Raw genomic sequence first — 20,416 nt, 5'->3', positions numbered from 1 at the left:
TAACTCTTAGCCATGTATTGTGGGGCTGATGGGAGCTTAGAGTCCAACAACGTCCGTCAGGGTCACAGGCTCCCCTATCCCCGTTCAAAGTCAACGGCCAAAAAAAAATAAATTAAAAGCCAAAAGTACATCCATGACCATAGATAAACAGACCTAGTTATTTTAAAAAGTGATTTTTTTTCTCACACACTAATTTAGAGGAGGAGGAGGAGGGAGGGGAATACGAGAAGCTGTTCCGGGTCGTCGCCGAGGTGACTTTCTTTTCTCCTCACGGCTGAAGGGGAAAGGGCGTGGTTTCCTCGTGCGTCCACCTGAAGGGGGCGGGGCAATCGCGGCGGCCATTTTGTCTGCGGGTGCCCTGTGCTCTGGCGGCTGCGGCGGCAGTAGTGATAAGAAAGAGAAGCGGCCGTGGCGTCTTTTCCTCTCGTCCAGCTTCCCCGACTAAAGCTTCTCGCCGCGATGCTGTCCGTGCGCGTAGCCGCCGCCCTCGCTCGCGCCCTGCCCCGGCAGGCCGGCTTGGTGAGAGACGCTGCGGGGAAGGAAGGCGGGTTGGCTGGCTGTCTTGTCTGTCAGGGAGGCATCGGCGCCGCCATCTTGGGCCCGGGGGATGACATTGAGGTGGCGGCTTCCTCCTCCCACTTTGCGGGGCTCGCTGTCCTCCACCGCCCTCTTCTGCCGCCTCTCAACAGCCCTGGGCCTGCCACCCGGCGGGGATCCCTTTCCCTCTGCTGTCCCTCTGGTTTCTGACCTGGCCTAGCAAGGTCATGCCCAGCGCTGGCAGCTTCTCCTCCCTCCCGTTCTTTTTAGTAGGGGAATATCCCCCTCAGCAGCAGCTGCTGTATGGATGCATGTATATATGTGTGAGCGTGCGTGCGTGCAAGGAAAACAGAGGACTCCTGTGCATTTTTTTAAAACCGTTTTTATACACGTGCGTTTTTGTTAGGCAATGGTGCGCGCGACATTGCAAGGCATTGCTCTCCCAGAATTTCTCTTTTAAGAACAACGGTTTTGAAAGGTATATAGTGAGAGCCGCTTTGAGCTGTGTGTTGGGCAGGAATCCAACTGGGGCATCTTTTCCCATTGCATTGACATTGTGCTGCACCTCTTGCATTTCTGCCTGTTATGCAGCAGTTATACGAAGGGCAGGAGCTCTTGGCGAGGGGAAGTGGTTGTCACAGGTGTGTTTGACTTGACACCACCACAAGCCTCTCGTTTTTAGGTATTTGTGGCCTTGATGACTTATAGGTAGAAAAGCCCTTGGTGCTGGCTAATTCGTTTTATTTAGGAACACTTAGAAGCTGTCGTTCTCATTAGATTTTGCCCATATTTTTCCTTTGATTAGAGATTAAAATAAATGATTGACATCTTGTTCCCCTCACTAAAAATCAACTTAAGCTTTTTAATACAGGGTTTGCAATTGCAAGTACCAGTTTTGCGTCTGTAGAGCCACCTGCATTGAAAACCTTTTGGTGGTGGAAAGTCCTAGAATTTTACTTATCAGTTTTGTAAAATAGGCTTAATTTTCATTCATTCTACCAAAATATTTTGGTGGTTCAGATAAAATTTTATCTAGTGGAGGACTTAACTAGTATTCAAAGCTGTGGCTCCCCCCCCCGTCTTCCCGTACGTTATGACCTTATGAAGATATGTTTGCCTTTGTCATTCTTTTGACCAAGTACTATTGAAAGAGTCTGTGTGCTGTATACCTGGTATGTTGTGTTGAAGGTTTGTCTTTAGAAAGGCATCTTAAATCATTTCAGAAGACCCATATTGAGGTGCTATATAGCACTAGAAAAGAACAGCAAATATCTGCAACCAATTTCAAATGCAAGGCCTCATGGGAAGGGGCTTGAAGAACTGGGCATCTCTGTCCAAGCAGATGTCTCCAACTGTTGCAGTGGACATCTTGGTGATTGATATCTTGTTCAAAGTACAGTGTCTATGTGGGCACCTCTTCTGTGCTGTGAATAAACTTGTGCAAGATGCAACAGCTGTGAGAGCTGCTTTAATGAAACTTTTTGGATGGCAGGGAGCAAGATTCCTTGCTTCACCTAGGATACTACAGAAGGGAAGGGATGGGTGCTGCTAAAATTCAGGGTCGTGGGCTGATGATTTATATCTTCCAGCCACCAATCAATGAATAGTCTGTATAAATCATTGAGTTTATATCTTTTTTCTTTGTGCAAATGGTGTCAAAACCTTTATAGTTAAAGTCACTTTAAACAGTACTGAATCTAAAAGTGGCAGTCCTATACACTTTTACCTGAGTGTAAACCCTATTAAATACAGTGGGTGTAGAATACCACGTAAACAGGCATACTAGAATTGGACTGTGCAACATGTTATCTGTTCCAGATACTGTATACCAGTAATTTAAGGCATTTAACAAGACTGCCCATGCACGGTTGTAAGAATCAGTAGCAAAAATACTTCTGGCAAGGCGAATTTAGTAAGCAGCCTTATGGAGAAATTGGGGGTGGGGCGTATCTGTAACAACTTGCTGTGTGATTCTGCGGGTAGATACTGCTTTGTTATAATATGAGAGGGGGTCTTTGATCAAGCAGTACTGAAAGATCTTACGTAATGCAAAACCATGCCGGAAAAGAGTGGTTTCATAACTCTCAAGAAGAGAGGATGTGTTGAACATAAAACTCAAAGCTTTCTCTTTGCGCTAGGTGTCTCGGAATTCTTTGGGTGCAGCATTTGTTGCAACAAGGAACCTCCATGCCTCCACAACAAGTCTACAGAAAACTGGTAGGTCAAAACAAATACCTGCAAACTCAACTCTGGGAATAAAGTAGTGATAGCTGTTGTTTGTAATTCCTTTGATAACTATGCTGCTTGCCTCTCCCTGAATGCTTCTTTGATGTTTTGCCTTTAAAATCTTCCTGCGCCACTGGGAGCATCTATCTACTATTGCTTTGATTCCTGGGTCCAGTAGCAGTGAGAACTTTGGGCTATCTCGTACCATCCAGGATAAAAACAGAGTCCTCCCTGTTCCACTTCTATAGCGTAGCCATTACAGGCAGGCCCCGCTTATATGGCAGGCTCCGTTCCGGACCCCACCGTAAAGCGGAAATTGCCGTAAAGCAGAACCCCATTGAGTATAATGGGGTGTGTCACGCAAAAATGCCACAAAAGCGGCTTTAAAATGGGGAATGAAAGCCGCTGCATCAGCAGAACGCTGGGAAGCGGGGCCCTACTGTACCTGGCTGGTTACCCTTCCAAATAGTTTAGTATTAAAGGCATCCAACTTGCCCTAAATCTTACAAGTTTCAATAAGTAATTTGCAGGAAGGTGACTCAGATGCATAAAACCCTCTCTGTGAGGGGTGCGATAGGTCCACCAAGGGTAGATAAAACAGTAGGCTTCGTTTTCTGGCTATGTGAGCCTAGATATGTTATCTCTCTAACAAGCATCTTGCTTGCCACTGGCTAGACTAGAAATTGACAACTAGACTAGATAGATGGGTTTGGTTGAGTTTATGGTCTAGTTAATGCTTCTGGATTACACGGCTTAGTTGTACTGAGCTGTGTGTAACCTGTCTTGGGACTATGCAGGGACGGATGGGCTTATAAATGCAAATAAATGAAATTGAGACCTATTCTGACTAACCCTGAACATTAAAAATGCCCCATTTGATGTAAAGTGAGCTAAGATTCTAACAAGCGTCCAGATGGCACAATAAACGTAATTGTCGCTTTAAATTCTGTCAGGCACTGCTGAAGTATCGTCTATTCTTGAGGAGCGTATTCTGGGTGCTGATACCTCTACTGAGCTAGAAGAAACTGGCCGTGTGCTTTCAATTGGTGATGGTATTGCCCGTGTATATGGCCTCAGGAATGTTCAAGCAGAAGAAATGGTTGAGTTCTCTTCTGGGCTGAAGGCAAGTTCTTTTCTCATTGCATCCATATTTGTATTAAGTGCTCACATAAAACTTGATTGTGCTTCTTCTTTTGAAGCTCTCTTCCTGCCTATTAGATACACTGAAAGGCGTCTTTAGTATATTGGTAATGTTTGGAATGGGAATGCTGTTTTAAAATCAACTTGTCAGGAAGGTGCTTTGCTTGCTGAAGAGCTTTAAGGCTGCTTCTGTCATGAGAGCTCTAGCCTAATCTGATCATCTGCTATATATATCTTGTGTGGAACTGTCATCTGTCTGCTAGTACTGTTCTTAAAGATCTGCTAGTGAAGATGATGGGGGAATTGTCTTAACAGGATAGTTCTCAAACCTTATAGCTTGGTAGGCTTCACTTCAGTTGGTTGTGTGAATCTGCCTTGCCTTCATTTGACTAGAGTATCTTGTGAGTACATCTTTTTCAATCCTCCTTAAATGAGCTTACTCTCTTTCTAGGGTATGTCCCTGAACTTGGAGCCTGACAACGTTGGTATTGTTGTATTTGGTAATGACAGGTTGATTAAGGAAGGGGACATTGTGAAGAGGACAGGAGCCATTGTGGATGTCCCAGTTGGTGAAGAGCTGTTAGGACGTGTTGTCGATGCCCTGGGAAATGCCATTGATGGGAAGGTAGATGTTGCAATCATACGTGATTTCATGTGTTCGTTATTAGCAGTGAGTGACTGAAAACATGACAATGTTATCTTGCTTTAAAGGGTCCCCTCACTTCCAAGACCCGCAGGAGGGTTGGCCTCAAGGCCCCTGGGATCATTCCTAGGATCTCTGTGCGTGAGCCCATGCAGACTGGCATCAAGGCCGTAGATAGCTTGGTACCGATTGGTCGTGGTCAGCGCGAGTTGATTATTGGAGACAGGCAGACTGGGTAAGGAACTAGCATCTCAGCTATTCAAAGTGCTTTCTTCTAACCACTCTTGCATTTTCTGTGAGGGAAGTCTATAAATGCAAAAGTACCCTGGGATTTAGAGACCTCTCATCTATTTTTAGAGAGCCTTTTCCATGTTGACTTGTTGGCTGAGGACCCTTATGTTTCTACCTCAAATCTCTTGAGCTTATAGAAGGCTTTGGGGCATGTTTTTTTTTAGTGTGTCCAGTTCAGGCAGAGCACTGGCTCTATGCGATCTGCAAAGGAACTCCTGTGCCTATCTAGCTCACTGTAAAAGAACATTAGCAATGGCAGGGAAGTTTGTCCACCATTACTACCTTCCTCAGTGAGGAATCCCTGGGCCCCCCAAAATATAGTTTGAGCTTTGGGAAGGTTGTAGAAAACAATGCTGACTGCTTTCCTATTCTCTTTGCAGCAAAACTTCAATTGCTGTTGATACCATCATCAACCAAAAACGATTCAATGAAGGAACTGATGAAAAGAAGAAGCTGTACTGTATTTATGTTGCAATTGGCCAGAAGAGATCCACTGTGGCCCAGCTGGTGAAGAGGCTTACTGATGCGGGTATTGATACTTATTTTGCAACAGACCTCCCTACATAGAAGCCCTGCCCATGGAAAAGCATAGCATAAACACTTGTGTATAAACTCTTGTTTTATCTGTGTTACTGATATTTGTTTCATGTACACTGCTTAGATTTTCTTGATAAAATGGTTTATAAAATTTCTTGAATAAAGCAGACTAATTCTGGGGCCCAAATACGCTGCTTAAGAGGACCGTTTAATTGAGCTTTCCTCCTTTTGTTGAGAGGCCCAGGACCACTGACAAATCAGAGATAGCTGTTGAAATTAATTAAACCACCTTGAAAATCAGCATGCATCCAATTCAGGAACAATTCGGAGATGAATAAAAGCTACAACCTATTCCCTTATTAGGCCAGTTTAAATAAGTTTCAACAATACTTTGTTTTCTCTTGAATATTTTTGAGTTCCTTCACTGACCCATACTGTTGGTGCCTCTGCTATATCCACTGTTGGGGACAGCATGCCTCTGAATACCAGTTGCTGGGAATTGCAGGTGGGGAGAGCGCTGTTGCTCTCAGATGCTGCTTTCAGGCTTCCCATGGGAGCATGTAGTTGGCTACTCTGAACACAGAATGCTTGACTAGATGGGCCACTGGCCGGATCCAGCAGGCTCTTATGTTCTTATGTGCCAAGAAGAGCTCTTGTAATAGAAGCCTGGGGTAGTCCCACACCAGAATTCTTCCTAGGTTTTGTTTCCCGTTATCTTGGTCCTAAGCCCTGGTTTGTTACACATGTGCTTTGCTTTCCTGAAACAACCGCTTGATTTTATTTCTCTCAAATGCCAAACTTGCTCTCAACATTCAGTGTGCTGGAATAAGGACAGTGAGGAGAAAAATGGGCCACACTTCCTGTGGATACAAATATGCTGCTCTCCTAGGTCAAACAAGCACAGTGAGCCTGCATAATCTACACAACAAATGTGCACCAGGACTGTTGAACATCTATAAATGGAATATGCGGAAGCAGTAATGAACAAACATAAGAGAAATGGTGCGCTTATGTGGACTGCCAATTACCATAGAAAAGGCACCCACTTATCTCAAAATATTGTGAGAAAGTGGAAGGGTTTGGTTGGAGAAATCTAGTAATTGAATTGCTATTAGCCAATTTGCTTCCATTTTTCATTTAATGTGAAGAAACAAACTCTGACCAAAAAATGGTTGAAACCGTTCTTTTTCAGATGCCATGAAGTACACTATTGTAGTCTCTGCTACAGCCTCAGATGCCGCCCCTCTTCAGTATTTGGCTCCTTATTCTGGCTGCTCCATGGGTGAATACTTCAGGGACAATGGCAAACATGCTTTGATCATCTACGATGACTTATCCAAGCAGGTTTGAACATGCTATTGGCTTCACAATTTGGGGGACACAAACGTGGCTTCCAAGAATATTCTTGGAATCATTGTGGCAGAAGTAACAGCTTCATTGTCTTGTATCAACAGGCTGTTGCCTACCGCCAGATGTCTCTGTTGCTGCGTCGTCCCCCTGGCCGAGAGGCCTACCCTGGTGATGTGTTCTACCTACACTCTCGTCTTCTAGAAAGAGCAGCCAAGATGAACGATTCCTTTGGAGGTGGCTCTCTAACTGCCCTTCCTGTCATTGAGACACAAGCTGGTGATGTGTCAGCCTACATTCCAACTAATGTCATCTCTATAACTGATGGGCAGGTGGGAATGATTTGGGATAACCTAAAGTTTTTATTGGACCCAGTTGAACTTTAGTCACATTAAAGTAGTGTCAGGTAAAATGATATACTGGTCTTTCCTGCAGATCTTCTTGGAAACTGAACTGTTCTACAAAGGTATCCGCCCAGCCATCAACGTTGGTCTGTCTGTGTCACGTGTTGGTTCTGCTGCTCAGACAAGGGCTATGAAACAGGTTAGTGTAAAAAGATTGGTGTATGGAGAATCTGGCTCAAAAAACACTATCCACTTCACTTCGTTGGGATTCAGGATTCCAGCATCAGTATGGTTCTGTTCCATCTTTTTTATTACCTCAAATAGAACTGTGGAATAAAAGAGACTAAACAGAAAGAGCTTTGTGACAAGGAAATGAGAATTCTCTGGTTAACATAAGGAATCTCATATTCCAGGCAACCCTGTCTTTGCAGGAATGGGCTTGGTAAAAGTATAAGTGGATGTTCTTCCTGCCAGAAGGAGTCCAGGGCAGCAAACAAGTGATAAAACACTGAAAACATATTTTAAACAGAACATCCTTAAAAACATCTTTAAAAGCAATTCCACCATAGATGCAGACTGGGATACGGTCTCTACTTAAAAGGCTTGTTGAAAGAGGAAGGTCTTCAGAAGGCGCCAAAAAGATAATAGATGGTGCCTGTCTAATATTTAAGGGAAGGGAATTCCAAAGAGTAGGTGCCACAACACTTAAAGGTCTGCTTCATATGTTGTGTAGAACAGACCTGATAAGATGGTATCTACAGGAGATCCTTAGCTTCATAGTGCAGTGATTGACTAGGTATATAAGGGGTAAAATATTATTTCAAGTTTAGCAAAACTGAGGTTGGAAATTACTTACACATCCAGGCAGTCTTATAAGCTATTACCTTGAACAATAGCATAACATGCCAGACCTCTTCTAGACCATTCCTGTTTTTGTTCAGCTGTTCCCCCTCCTAGTCCTGACTCCTTTAACTTTGAATAGTAATTCAAGGGTGGGCAGAAGAGTGATCTCTGAGTCATTCGCAATATGTTAGCAACAGTTTCTTACCAATGGATTAACAGCAAAAAGGCACTTCTAAATTTGGCTGCTGAAATGAAGAACAAATTGGGAGTGGGGGAAAACCAGGAATGAGTTTTTGTGTGAAAATTATTGTGAGCAAGTGGATTGCACAAGCCTGAAGCATGCTATTAAGCTACCAACCCTGGAGAAAGCCATATTCTAGACAGCTAACTGTGACTACCCCTGTAGTGTAAAACAACAGTGATTGTTTACACAAACTGGCAGTGCAGAGTGCTCAGAATGTCTTGCCTAGACTCCAGTAAATCTATCCTCTGCTTTCTGCAGGTGGCCGGAACCATGAAACTGGAACTGGCTCAGTACCGGGAAGTAGCTGCTTTTGCCCAGTTCGGATCAGATCTAGACGCTGCTACCCAACAGCTGCTCAATCGTGGTGTGCGTCTGACTGAGCTGCTTAAACAGGGACAATACGGTCAGAATCCTTTTTGGCAACTTGTTCTGCTACTCCTTCACCATGTAGTACAGGAGTGGGGAACCTTTATCCAGCCCAAGGGCCACAGTCCCTCTGGGCAGCGTTCCTGGGGGCCCTTGCTAGGGGGTGGGCAGGGCCAGACACAAAGTAAGCAGAGCAGCAGTAATTGGTACAGGAGGCTGATTTCTACACACTTGCGTTCCCCTCTCTGTCCTCCATCCAGGCAAGCAAGAGGCATTATGAGAGTTGAAGGATACCCTAGAAAGGGTCTGAAGCAGGCCCAGTAGAGTTGTAGGTGGTGGGGTTTTTTTTTCCAAGGGTCAGAGAGAGGGGGTTAGAGGGTTGCATTTGGCCCCTGGATTTGAGGTTCCCCACCCCTGATATAATAGGTGACCATTTGCTGAATGACCGTAGAATCTTTAGGATTCCTGGATTGAGTTGAGATCTTGCTGAGCATAAAATCGGCAGAAAAATAAAGTGGGTGCTTCCTAATGTTCTAAGACCAAAGAACATGTAGAATTGGGGTAGCCAGAAACCTCTCCTGACTTTGTTACCCCTGTTAGGGCCCCACAGGAAGAGTATCTCATTGCATTCTTCCGTTTCTGAGCTCTTGATGCAGCATTGCCTCAAGCCACCACTACAGCATATGGTGGTGCTAAACAGAGCTTTGCATCTTGGCAGATTGGAGTAATTAGCAAAATCCTTTCCATTCATTTACTTTAAAGGCTCTCTGGGCTGTAAAATGCTTAATTGGATGAACAGGAAATTAAATCCATTTCTCTCTGCATATATGTGTGGGTGTTTGCGTGTCTCTGAGAGAAATGTGATTTTCCTGATGCTGTCTGGGAACCTTGGTCATCTTAGAGGTTTCTCTGCAGCGACTGGAGATTCCTTGAACAGGCAATTGTCTGTCTTGAGTGATAACTTGGTCCCCTCTGTTAAGGAGAGGAATGCCCTTAACTTTCAGTGTCAAATTCTGTTGCCCCTACCTTAATTCACAAGAGACAGCAAACCTATGTCTATGTTAGATTCTTAGGAAGCGAATGGTCAAGCATTCTGACCTAAGTTCATGCGTTTTTCTCTCTCCAGTTCCCATGGCTATAGAGGAACAAGTGGCTGTTATCTATGCTGGGGTGAGAGGCCACCTGGACAAACTGGAGCCCAGCAAGATCACCAAATTTGAGAGGGCTTTCCTTGCTCATGTTCTGAGTCAGCACCAGGCCCTTCTCTCCACAATCAGGTAAAAATATAGTAGGCTGGAAGATGACTGAGATTTCAGTTCAAAACGTTACTTGTATGAGCCAGTCGCTCATTTCTGTTGAATGGCCGTGGCCTTAATGACTGAAAATCTTTATAGCTCTTTACATTATCGCAGAACAGCAATGACTCTGCATAAAGACAGTCCTGAGGAAGAGCTGCTACAAGAGGCTGCCTTTTTCAGCATTGCATTTAAAACAGACGTTTATGTTATTAGTTTGCTGTAGTGTGTATTTAACAATGCTGTGACCTCAGGTGTGTGCGTTTAGGGGTGCAGATAGTGGCAGAAGAGGCTGCAAAAGGGCTAAAGCAAATGTATAGTTGCTACTCAGCCTGCTGTGGATGAGAGTTGAAATTCAGTTTGATTTTGCCTTGACAGGACTGATGGGAAGATATCTGAACAAACAGAAGCCAAGCTGAAGGAGATAGTCATAAATTTCCTGGCAACGTTTGAAGCATAAACTCTTTAACAGTTCTTTTGTCACTGAACGCTGTAGTACTCTGGTTCCATTTTCCCCCCAGAGACTTGATAAAAGGTATGTGTGGGTTGAATGTACAGATATCATTGAGAATTAAAGGTTTCGTGTAAAGAAGTCTTGTGGATGCAGTCCTCACTGTGACAGAGACCCGTTGCCAACCAACAAAGTTTGTGTTCAGAACTATATGGCAAATAAAATCGGTGTGAACCGTGAATGAATCCCATACTGTGTTTTGCTAAAGTAATACTTTAACAACCCAATGGAAAAGTATGCTTTTTATCATATTGTCAATTCAAGAACAAAAGCTTTCTCCTAAAGCTCACTTGCACACACACAAGCCATTTGTCCTTTTAATATTGCTTTTTATGCCGGTACACAAACTTCTCTACACAACCCTCTTAATTTTTTTCCTATGAGTGTATCCAGGCCTATGTGCAAACAAGTCAGTTATGTTTCTCTGCTGCATCTCAAAACATTGCTTCATTCTGCCTTCATTCCTCAATGAGACGTAACATCAGATCCCATCGCTGATTCCTTCCCCAACTCAGAGTGGTTCTGGCAGGTTTTCACAAACACTGCTCCAAGCTTGGAAGGTGGGGAAGAGGTGTCTCTGCCGTTGTTATTATTGGCACTAACACACATCCTGTTGGGCTGGAGAATGGGAAGAATAGTTTTTCCTATGACCTCTGTCTGAGGAAGAAGACTATATGTGACCAATATGCACTCTTAATCAGACTGTCATTCACACTATGTACATCTTAATGTGCTTTGGAGCCTTATAAAACCTTAACACAGGTGTGTTGGCATAGCTCTGCTTAATCAGTTTCCAAATGTTCAGCGGTGGTATAATTTTCTGCACTGTAATCCAATGTGCCTCTAACTGAAATTGGGTGTGTGAGCATGCCCCTGTAAGTCCCCAGTACCAATTTCTCCTTGTGGGGAGATTGCTGTATTGATCTCCTGGAACCTCTGAATCATCTTTTTTTTCCCCCGCCCACAGCTGGGGCACTGCCACACCAACCATGGTCTGAATCTAGTAGTTGGTATTTTATTTGAAACATTTCAGCTTTGCTAGCGTTCATGTTGGCTTATTGTAGACACAAAATATTTAACGTAACATTTAACTGATAGAGTCTCATCTGCGATACAAGGCAGCTGGGACCGTTCTTTGAAATTTCACCAAATGAGCTTAGATCCTTGGTTTCTCTGCACCATTGTAAATCCAGAAATCTGGAAGAGGGCCAGCTGAAGCATGTGTAACTCCAGAATTTCTTGTTGCTAGTTGTGCTCAATAGGTAAGTTTAGTATAAGATAGGGAGATGTTGAGTCATGTCGTAAGTTTGCCCCAAGCCTGCAATATGCTGCTCCTGAGGCTATAAACAATCCTCTACTGCCTTCTACCTGCTGATGTAGTTCCTTCTCATGAACAAGGAAGGGGCTGCATTCTGTGCCAGCTGGTGCACTTTCCTATATGCCTCTCTATTTATAGAGCATATTTTGTTAACTAGCCCACTGAGCATGCCTAAACAATGCAGTACTGCCTTGTTGGCGTGAGACTATCCTTGCCATGTATGCACTCCTACACAAGTAGTTATTTACAAACCTGCAAATCTTTCAAATTTGCAATGCAACTGCCTGTCCTCTGTTGCAAGGTGGCTCAACACTTAATGCTGTCTTCATCTACACTATCTCTGTAGTCCTGTGGCATAAACTGGTATTATCCATATAATCATAGGATGCCTTTGCCCAATGAATAAACTTTCCGGACTGCAATGCTACCATTTCACCTGAACCTTTCCTGCCTCCCCTCCAGTTACATTTTTCATGTATGTCTGTGGGAGTAGCAACGGGCTTGTGGCAAGTTCTAGCAAGAAACTGGTCCAGAGTCCCAGGCTAGAGCGGAAGCCTATTCTAGATCGGGGAGCCTGTGTTTGCTTTTTCTTCAAAATAAATGTGGCCAGTTCAGGCAAACGTCTACAGAAGTATGGATCATGCGAAGTAAACTTTTGCCCCCAGTGTTGGTAAGCAACCTCAAATTGTTACTGCATTCCAATTGGCTTCCAAGCTCCATGGCCTTAGAAAAACTTGTAAGCAAGGTCCAGAGATTCAACTGAGCCTGCAAAAACCCCTTTCAGTTCAGCTGGCTTTTTGCCTGCCCCCACATCTGACATCGTATATGAGGGAAGATAGGTGTGGATTGGCTGAAATGGCCTCATGGGCCAAATGGGAGGAGGCCTGGTGGACCTAACTAGGCCTTATGGCCTGGAGCTTTCCCACTCCAGTGCTAGAGAGTGCAGTGGATGCAAAAAGTTGGTGCTCTCTGACTATCTGGATTTCCTAGAAGAGTTCCTGTGGATATCTGGAAGAAGAAAAATGCCAAGAGACAAGTAAATGAATGGACCAGAAGAGGGCAGTACATGCGCATAAACCCTAGACATTTTGCAAGCAAATAGTTGCACACATCTGCTACTTTGGACTTTATTCTGTAGCTCCTTGCTATCCCTCAGTTGTCTGCCTTCCCAAACTCCTGTGTATCAGCAATAAAGTAGCAAACAGCCCTCACACCTTATGCAGTCTGAAGGCACATAAGGCCGGCACAGGGTCGGTTGTGGTTGGTGCCTGGATGGGAGACCGCCTGGGAACCATATGTAAGCCGCCTTGGGTTTCAATCATGGAGAGAAAGGTGGGGTAAAAGTGTAATAAATAATAAACGTGAGATAATTATCCCACCCAGAAGTGGCCCAGGGGGCAAATAAATGACAAAACGTTAAGGACAAAACATTCTTGGATCCTGTTTCCTCATTCCCCTTACAATTCCATCTATATTATTATTATTATTATTTTATTCAATTTCTATACCGCCCACTGGGATGTTCCTCTATTAGTGTACATATGGTAAGTGCTGTTTGTATAGGAGATACATGGTAAGTGGAATGAAAGAGGAAGGGGGAGTGAATGGGCAGTAGAACGCTGGATGATTGGCTGAATGTTTAAAATGGCTGACAGTATAAATGGAAGGATGTCAGGTAAATCTGGGTGGATGTTAGTGGGTTGTTTTGGTGGGTTGAAGAGAGGAGATTGTGTGGAGAGTTGGTGGATGTGAGGAGAGGGTGGAGTTCGGATTAATACTAAGACCAGTACCTCAGGAATAGATGAAACCATATGCTTAAGTGCCTTTATAAAGAAATCTTGTTATCTTTGTTATATTTAATAAAAATATATATTTGGTTTACCAAAGGCCTGATCCTTGGCTGGGGTTTCACAGACCAGAAGGGAGGGTAAGGTAAATACCAAGGCTGAAGGGAAACAAATGGTGGCAGCGGGGAAGAATAACACCACAAGTATTCAGAGCAAACCAGGATTATCTGCATTGATACAAAGGGATTGGGGACAGCTTTAGCACTCAGTCACAGAGGTAACCAGATAGACAGATTCAGGCAGAGTCTCTGGGACTACTGGTTATAGGACGTGACTGGTGGTGCTGCCTAGCAGGGGGATCTGTTGAGATCTGTGCTAGAGCGGGGAGAGAAACCATAAAAAAGGACAGTCTGGACTGGTGGAGTCCCTGGTGGTGCCTAGAGACAGGCAGTAACCACGAGCAGGTAGGAACCTGACAGGGAGAGCCAGGGAGGGGTGTCACACCCACAGCCAACGGCTCTCTGGGCGGTGAACAGCATAAATTTAAAATACAATATAATAAAATCACATATCAATACCACACACATAACAAAATTCCAAAGACTAAAAACATATTACATAATTGTTCTAGTATACTAAGATGTAATAAATATACTAAGAATATTAAAATATTAAAATGCCTGGGAAAAGAGGTACGTTTTAACCTGGCGCCAAAAAGAGACCAAAGTTGGCGCCAGGCGCACCTCGTCAAGGAGACTATTCCATAGTTCGGGGGCCACCACTGAGAAGGCCCTAGATCTTGTCGTCATCCTCCAGACCTCTTTATGAGTCGGTACCCGGAGGAGGGCCTTCGATGTTGCACGCAGTGTACGGGTAGTTTCATATCGGGAGAGGCGTTCCATCAGGTATTGCAGGCCTGCGCCGTGTAAGACTTTATAGGTCAAAACCAACACTTTGAATCTGGCCCGGAAACATATAGGCAGCCAGTGCAAACGGGCCAGAACAGGTGTTATATGTTCGGATCATTGCCTAACACCCCTGTGATTCAGCCTGCTTCCTATTTTGACGTTACCCAACCTGATTCCTTTGAGGTGTCCCCATCACTCCTAGGTGCCATAGCAAATAGAGACAATGGTAAACTGTAGTCAATTCAATAAGTTTATTACAGTCATAGACCAGAATAAAATAAGATAAATATCGTTAAAAAGATAGAATGAGCAATACAAAACCACATTGGACAGTTAAAATCTCATTAAAACTCAATCAGCTTAACAGTGTTCTGCAGCAAATAGCTGCTGCACAATAATTAGCTACCTTGAGAGAAATCTGTGGGAATTGGTCCGGTAAAAGAAATTCAACATGAGAAGCCTCATCCCTACCAGGAATGTTTCATATAATTGGGATTAGTAGCTTGGTTCGAAGGTCACGGTAAAAAGGGCAGGATAACAACACATGGCCCACTGTTTCCACTGCGCCCTCGCCACAAGGACAGACCCTTTCCTTATATTATTAAATCTTCCCTCCAGGAGGGCCGAAGGTAAGATTTTAAATCTGGCCAGCATAAAAGCTATTCTAAGTTTTGGAACAGTCAAGTTTGTTAAATAATGGGCAGGTAGGAATGACCTTGTATTTAATCTATATTTTGTTGCCATCGACCGCTGGTTCTGAAAATCATTGTCGAGGATTCGTTTAGAAATACTCTCTTTTGCCTTAGCATAGCCCAAATTGAGGATCATGGGAATAGAAAACCCCAGACTTAATATTTTGGCATTTAATGATTCCTGCCATTTGGAGTGGAAGACGTCGGTTAATGTATAGAGAGCCAAACCGACTGAAGCAAATATCATTTTTAACCAAAGATTAATTCTACAAAGCCAAATACGGGACTCTATTGCGGGGAGCCCCGCTTCTAGGCGTAGGATATAATTGGGAACACAACATGGAACGGTAAGTGCCGATCGTAAAAACTTCATTTGAATTATTTCAAAGGGGGCATAGGTAGTATAGGAGCAAACTGGAGTGCCACTTTAGCCACGAAGACCTGGATAACTGCAGGAAAGTATTGGCCCCCTTTAGTAAAATAAAAGGAAAGAAGTGCCTTCGCAGTTCTTTGGGCATTATCTATAACAGACTTTACTTGGAGACGCCACGCTCCCAATGAATAACCGTAGTCAAGAATGACTGGATGACACTACATTGCCGCCCTGGGCGGAAGGGTGGGATATAAATCAAATAATAAATAAATACATAGACTGGGGAAGATTGTGATTGACGTTTGTGTTTCCTGACCATAGAACTCCATGCTCATCTCTGCTTAGCCTTCTTCAGCAAATTCCACACTAGGGATCATTAGGAAAGGTACTTAGAATTGCTGATATAATGCTGTTATGCAAATCTATGGTGCAATTGCATTGGGAACACTGTATAGTTCTGGTCGCCTTACCTCAAAAAGGGTATTGTAGAGCTGGAAAAGCTTCAGAAAAGGTCAACCAAAATTATTGGGAAGATGGAGCAACTCCCCTAGGGGGAAAAGTTGCAGCATTTGGGGCTTTTCAGTTTAGAGGAAAGTCAAGTAAGAGGTGACATGATAAACGTTCTCCTTTTCTCATAACACTAGAAGTCACTGACATCCAATGAAGCTGAATATTGGAAGATTCAGGGCAATCAAAAGAAACTACTTCTTCATGCAGTGCATGGTTAAGCAATGGAATTGGCTCCCACAAGACACTGATGCCCACCACCTTGGATAGATTTAAAAGAAAATTCACTAATAGGCAAAAAAACTTTGCAGGTTAAAAACATACCTATAGCCAACAGATATTTCTATCAAACTAAAAAACGGAAATTGCCACCCAGGGCTCCTGCTGGGAGGAAGAGCGGGATATAAATCAAATAATATATACATAAAGAAATAAATTGGGTAGTTAACAGTGAATGCACCAGGGGAGCAGACCTGACCTCCTCTCTGAGATATTGTACTGCTCTACAAATTTGTCAAAATCCAAACACAATTTGGGTTGGTCTGTCACAGTCCAATCCACTTCTTGTGTAGCTTGGAAGAATTTGGTAACGTTCCTCTGAGCATATGGTGAGTGGTGGCAACACCTGCCTTCTCCAAATATGAGAGATGCTAGGAGACACTCTCTTCCCCTCACAGAGCTACAATCAGAGTGGCTGACTGTTAAGCCACTTTGGCGACTGGATCTCTGTCAGGGAAATAGGAATCTCCTCTCAGCACCCTTCACACACTACACTTCCCAGGATTCTTTGGGGGAAGCCATGACTGTCTCAAATGAAATAAAGGTCTGGCATGGGTGTAGCTCCCTGGGTAGGCAAACCCTGCAGCTGGGAGTCTGGCTTTTACAACACTGACAGTTGGTTCTTACTGAGCATGCCTGACCTTATCATTGAGTTCACTGCTAAATTTCTTAAATTAATTAAAAAATCGGACATGCATTTTTTTAACTTTTAAACTGCAGAAGATGAAGGTCAGAGTATGGGGCAAGGTCAGCAATAGGATTACAGGTACTCAGTGAACATGGCTGATTTTTAATTAATGTCAACAAATTATGAGAACACTGACAGAAAAAAGACCAAAAGGGGTCTGGTTTTTCTCTCTCTTTTTACACTTTGAACTCTCGATTCTTTGACTATTTTGTGTATCGCCATGAAAATTGAGAGGGTTGTTAAGCAAGCGTTTCTGGGTCCAGGACTGTACGTTTGGTAAGGTTTTGTTTTGAAATGAGCTTATGGGAATGGCATGGGGAATATTTTCAATTTAAGATTGCGGAATGTGAAAAATCCTTGCTGGCTATAGTACACAGCCACTCTCGTGGCTGAATAAATTAGACAGATTCATGGAGGGAAAGGCTTTGATGGCTATTAGCCACAATGGCTATGTTCTGCTTCCACAGTCAGAGGCAGTATTCTGAATACCTGTTGCTGGAAACCAGAGGAGGAGAGAATGCTCTTGCGCTCAGGTCCTGCTTGCGGGCTTCCCTTTGGGGCATCTGGTTGGCCATTGTGAGAACAGGATGCTGGACTAGATAGGCCTCCTTTGGACTGATCTAGCAGGCTCTCCCCGCCTTTTCATCTCAGGGAAATGCTGACTGGAGAACATGTAGCCCTCCAGTTGTTGCAGCACAGGATGATGGGAGTTGTAGTTCATTAACATCCTGAGGGTCACAGGTTTCCCATCCCTGTTCTAAGGTGAGACCTTTCTTCCCGCCTTTACCAGAGGAGTTTGGAATCTGTCTCATGCAACAGTTCTGCGCCAGTCATGTACAAATTAAGCCATAGAGAGTAAATTTCTCATCCCTCCCCTATAGAAAGCTTCAATGCCCTTCTCAATTTGCCAAACAGTACAATAAACATCTTCCCTCATTGTTGAACTTTCAGCAGGAATTTGAAAACATTCCTGTTTACCCAGGCATTTGATGTCTGGAAGACACTGTTCCTGTCAACCCTGCGGTCATTGGTTGAGAGAATGTTTTTAGAAAGCCTTTTTAAAAAAATGTTTTATCATTAATGTGTTTGCTGCCCTGGGCTCTTTTGGGAGGAAGGGCAGGATACAACTTGAATAATGGTGGTGGTGGTGATTATGATGGACAGCCACATCCATGTGTTCTCCCCATGTGTTTTGTTGTTGTTATGTGCCTTCAAGTCGATTTTGACTGTATTGGGAGTGAAATAATGACCAGAAGGTCTGTCCTTTGAGCCACTTTGGAGATTATCATAAAGTGATGCATTAAGAGGCACAAGATCAGGAGTCACACATGGAAAAGCCCTGGAGTTCATCCACCCTGCAAAATAACCCACAGAAACCCTGACACGTACATTCCGTTTCCCAGCAGTCAAAGTTTTCTTTGCTTTTCCATGTCAAGTCACCTCTATGATGGCAAGACAGCACTGAATCTCTTTCACCTGTCCTGTGGCTTGCAAAACTGGAAAAGTTCCTGGTTCCCTTTTGGAAATGTCTAAGGATGTGATGCAGGAAATAAATGCATCTTATGTAATGCATTGAAAGGAACAGCCCGCTCTGACCTGAAGCCAACAGTGAGATTGCGTGGGCAAGAATCCTCAGTTGGCCAACAGAGGATTGGATAACACAGGATGTGCCCAGGGGATTTAAAAAACATTTTCCAGCTGCACAGATTCCCCATCAGACACTCCACAATAAAAAAAAGAAAAGAAAAAAGCTGAAAGACCACTGAATGCTTTGCTCCTTGCTTACACCCTGTATCAATGGTGGTTTCTCCATAGGAGTCAGTAGTTCTTGTCTACTATACAATAACAATTCATTTATGAATCTGCCTTATCTCAGTAGCTAACAGGTCCAAAACCAGGATTACTTTAAGGGTATTTACAAGGATGCAACACAGTTTTACCTGTCAGGAGATGACGGTGGAGGTTCCAGCCAAAAAGAAGGCATTATAATATGGTTTGGGCAGTTTGTTTTAAGTATGGAAAATGTGTGTGTATTCTACCTTTGTATCATTTGTGTACGTGCTATCCTTGGCACCGCCTGTCATATAAGTGCTTAATAAACCTAATACGGCTAATTCCACCTCTGATTTTTCAAATTTTATATATACATATATAAAGCTTGCTCTGGATCCCTATAAGGATTCCGTTAATCACCTAAAAATATGTATGAACGTAATTGTGATTAACCAAACAGAGATATTTATTGTATTCACAAAACGTTTCAGCTTCCTCCTTCATCAGCTGCTAATATACAAATGCTGTTACCAAGGTGGCAGTTATAGAGCTTTGAGAATGGAATGCTCAGAGGGGCTTCATTGGCAGAAGCTAAGTAGCGGTGGTCCTCCAGGTTCAGGCCATGTGGTGCCAATGTGTCCAGAGAGTATATCCAAAAGTTCTCCCTTTTAGTCAATGCTGCTGGATCTGCTGGCATCTCTATCGCTGTTATGGAAAACTCCAACAGGCTGTGACTCTCAATGTTAAAATGCTTTGCAACTGGTTGCTCCCCTTTTTTTGTCAAGATTGCCGACTTGTGGTTCCTGAAGTGCATGCGTAGAAGCGTAGTTCAGTGGTGGTCTCTTCTCCGTATTGGATATGACATCCTGGTCTTTTGCACTCGATGATGTAAACTATATTGCAGGACCTGCAGGTGATGTTCTGTTTGATGTAATATGCCCTGCCTGTCCTAGTGCTTGTAAAAGTAGCTGTCTTCTCATGTTTAAAAACAAACTTGCAAAACAACCTGCAAAGGGAAAACAAGCAAATCTAGGAGACAAGGTTCTAATGCAGGCCTTTTCCTGTTTTCAGGAAGGTTTTTTAAGGTAGGGGAGCATCCAAAAGTGTAATCCCCACCCCTCCCTGTCTTAAGTATGCAGTTGTGCAGTTTATCCTACCAGCTCATTTTTCTGCATGTCTAGTCCAGGCCTTTTCCTGGCAAGATTTTTAGTACCAAAAAGTGACCACCAAATGTGGAAGGTATGGAAACATCGCCATAGAAATAGGCTAAGTAACAGACCCATCTTTTTCAACTGGCTTTGACCCACATGTATCCGTTCCTCTGTGTCTTCCTTCCCTCCCTTCTCTCAGCCCACACACTCATGTTTTCTTGTCTCTGTTTCCTTGGCTCGCTCATTTATTTTATTTATTTATTACATTTATACCCCGCCTTTCTTTTTCATGATCGAAACCCAAGGTGGCTTACATATGGTTTCCCGGCGGTTTCCCATCCAGGCACTAACCAGAGCTGACCCTGCTTAGCTTCAGCAGGATGCTGGCCTCATGTGCCTTCAGACCATAGCCTGGGACATTGGCCCTGATCTAGCTTTGCATCCTTTGACACCTGCTGGTAACTTTCCTGGACTGCCTGCCTTGCCTAATACATTTCTCTATACAGCAGGGGTGGGGAATCTTTTTCAGCCTGAGGGCCACTTCTGGGCAAACCTCTGGTGGGTGGAGCAACTAATGTAGATTTTATCTTTTGTACAGTAGGTTAGTTTTTACACA

The 20,416-nt window shown here is 43.7% G+C and overlaps 1 protein-coding gene across 1 annotated transcript; it reads left to right on the top strand.

Annotated features, from left to right (window-relative positions):
• Positions 1–295: 295 nt before the first annotated feature.
• ATP5F1A (ATP synthase F1 subunit alpha) lies at positions 296–10,509 on the top strand. The gene is made up of 12 exons (XM_061613635.1): positions 296–519; positions 2,676–2,754; positions 3,717–3,886; positions 4,355–4,528; positions 4,615–4,781; positions 5,218–5,366; positions 6,567–6,718; positions 6,829–7,053; positions 7,157–7,264; positions 8,411–8,555; positions 9,645–9,795; positions 10,192–10,509. The coding sequence occupies exons 1-12, from the start codon at positions 460–462 to the stop codon at positions 10,271–10,273; spliced, it is 1,662 nt and encodes a 553-aa protein (XP_061469619.1). The 5' UTR covers positions 296–459; the 3' UTR covers positions 10,274–10,509.
• Positions 10,510–20,416: the final 9,907 nt, after the last annotated feature.

Source organism: Rhineura floridana, chromosome 1 (genome assembly GCF_030035675.1).
Source record: "Rhineura floridana isolate rRhiFlo1 chromosome 1, rRhiFlo1.hap2, whole genome shotgun sequence".
Lineage (NCBI taxonomy): Eukaryota > Metazoa > Chordata > Lepidosauria > Squamata > Rhineuridae > Rhineura > Rhineura floridana.
Note: the sequence above shows the minus strand (reverse complement) of the source record. Positions and strands in the feature narration are given on the sequence as shown.

Excerpts from the sequence above, each read along its gene's own strand:
- ATP5F1A (XM_061613635.1), top strand. The coding sequence starts at position 460 with ATGCTGTCCGTGCGCGTAGCCGCCGCCCTCGCTCGCGCCCTGCCCCGG. Across the intron at positions 520-2,675 it reads TGCCCCGGCAGGCCGGCTTG|GTGTCTCGGAATTCTTTGGG; the intron begins GTGAGAGACGCT and ends TCTTTGCGCTAG. Across the intron at positions 8,556-9,644 it reads GCTTAAACAGGGACAATACG|TTCCCATGGCTATAGAGGAA; the intron begins GTCAGAATCCTT and ends TTCTCTCTCCAG.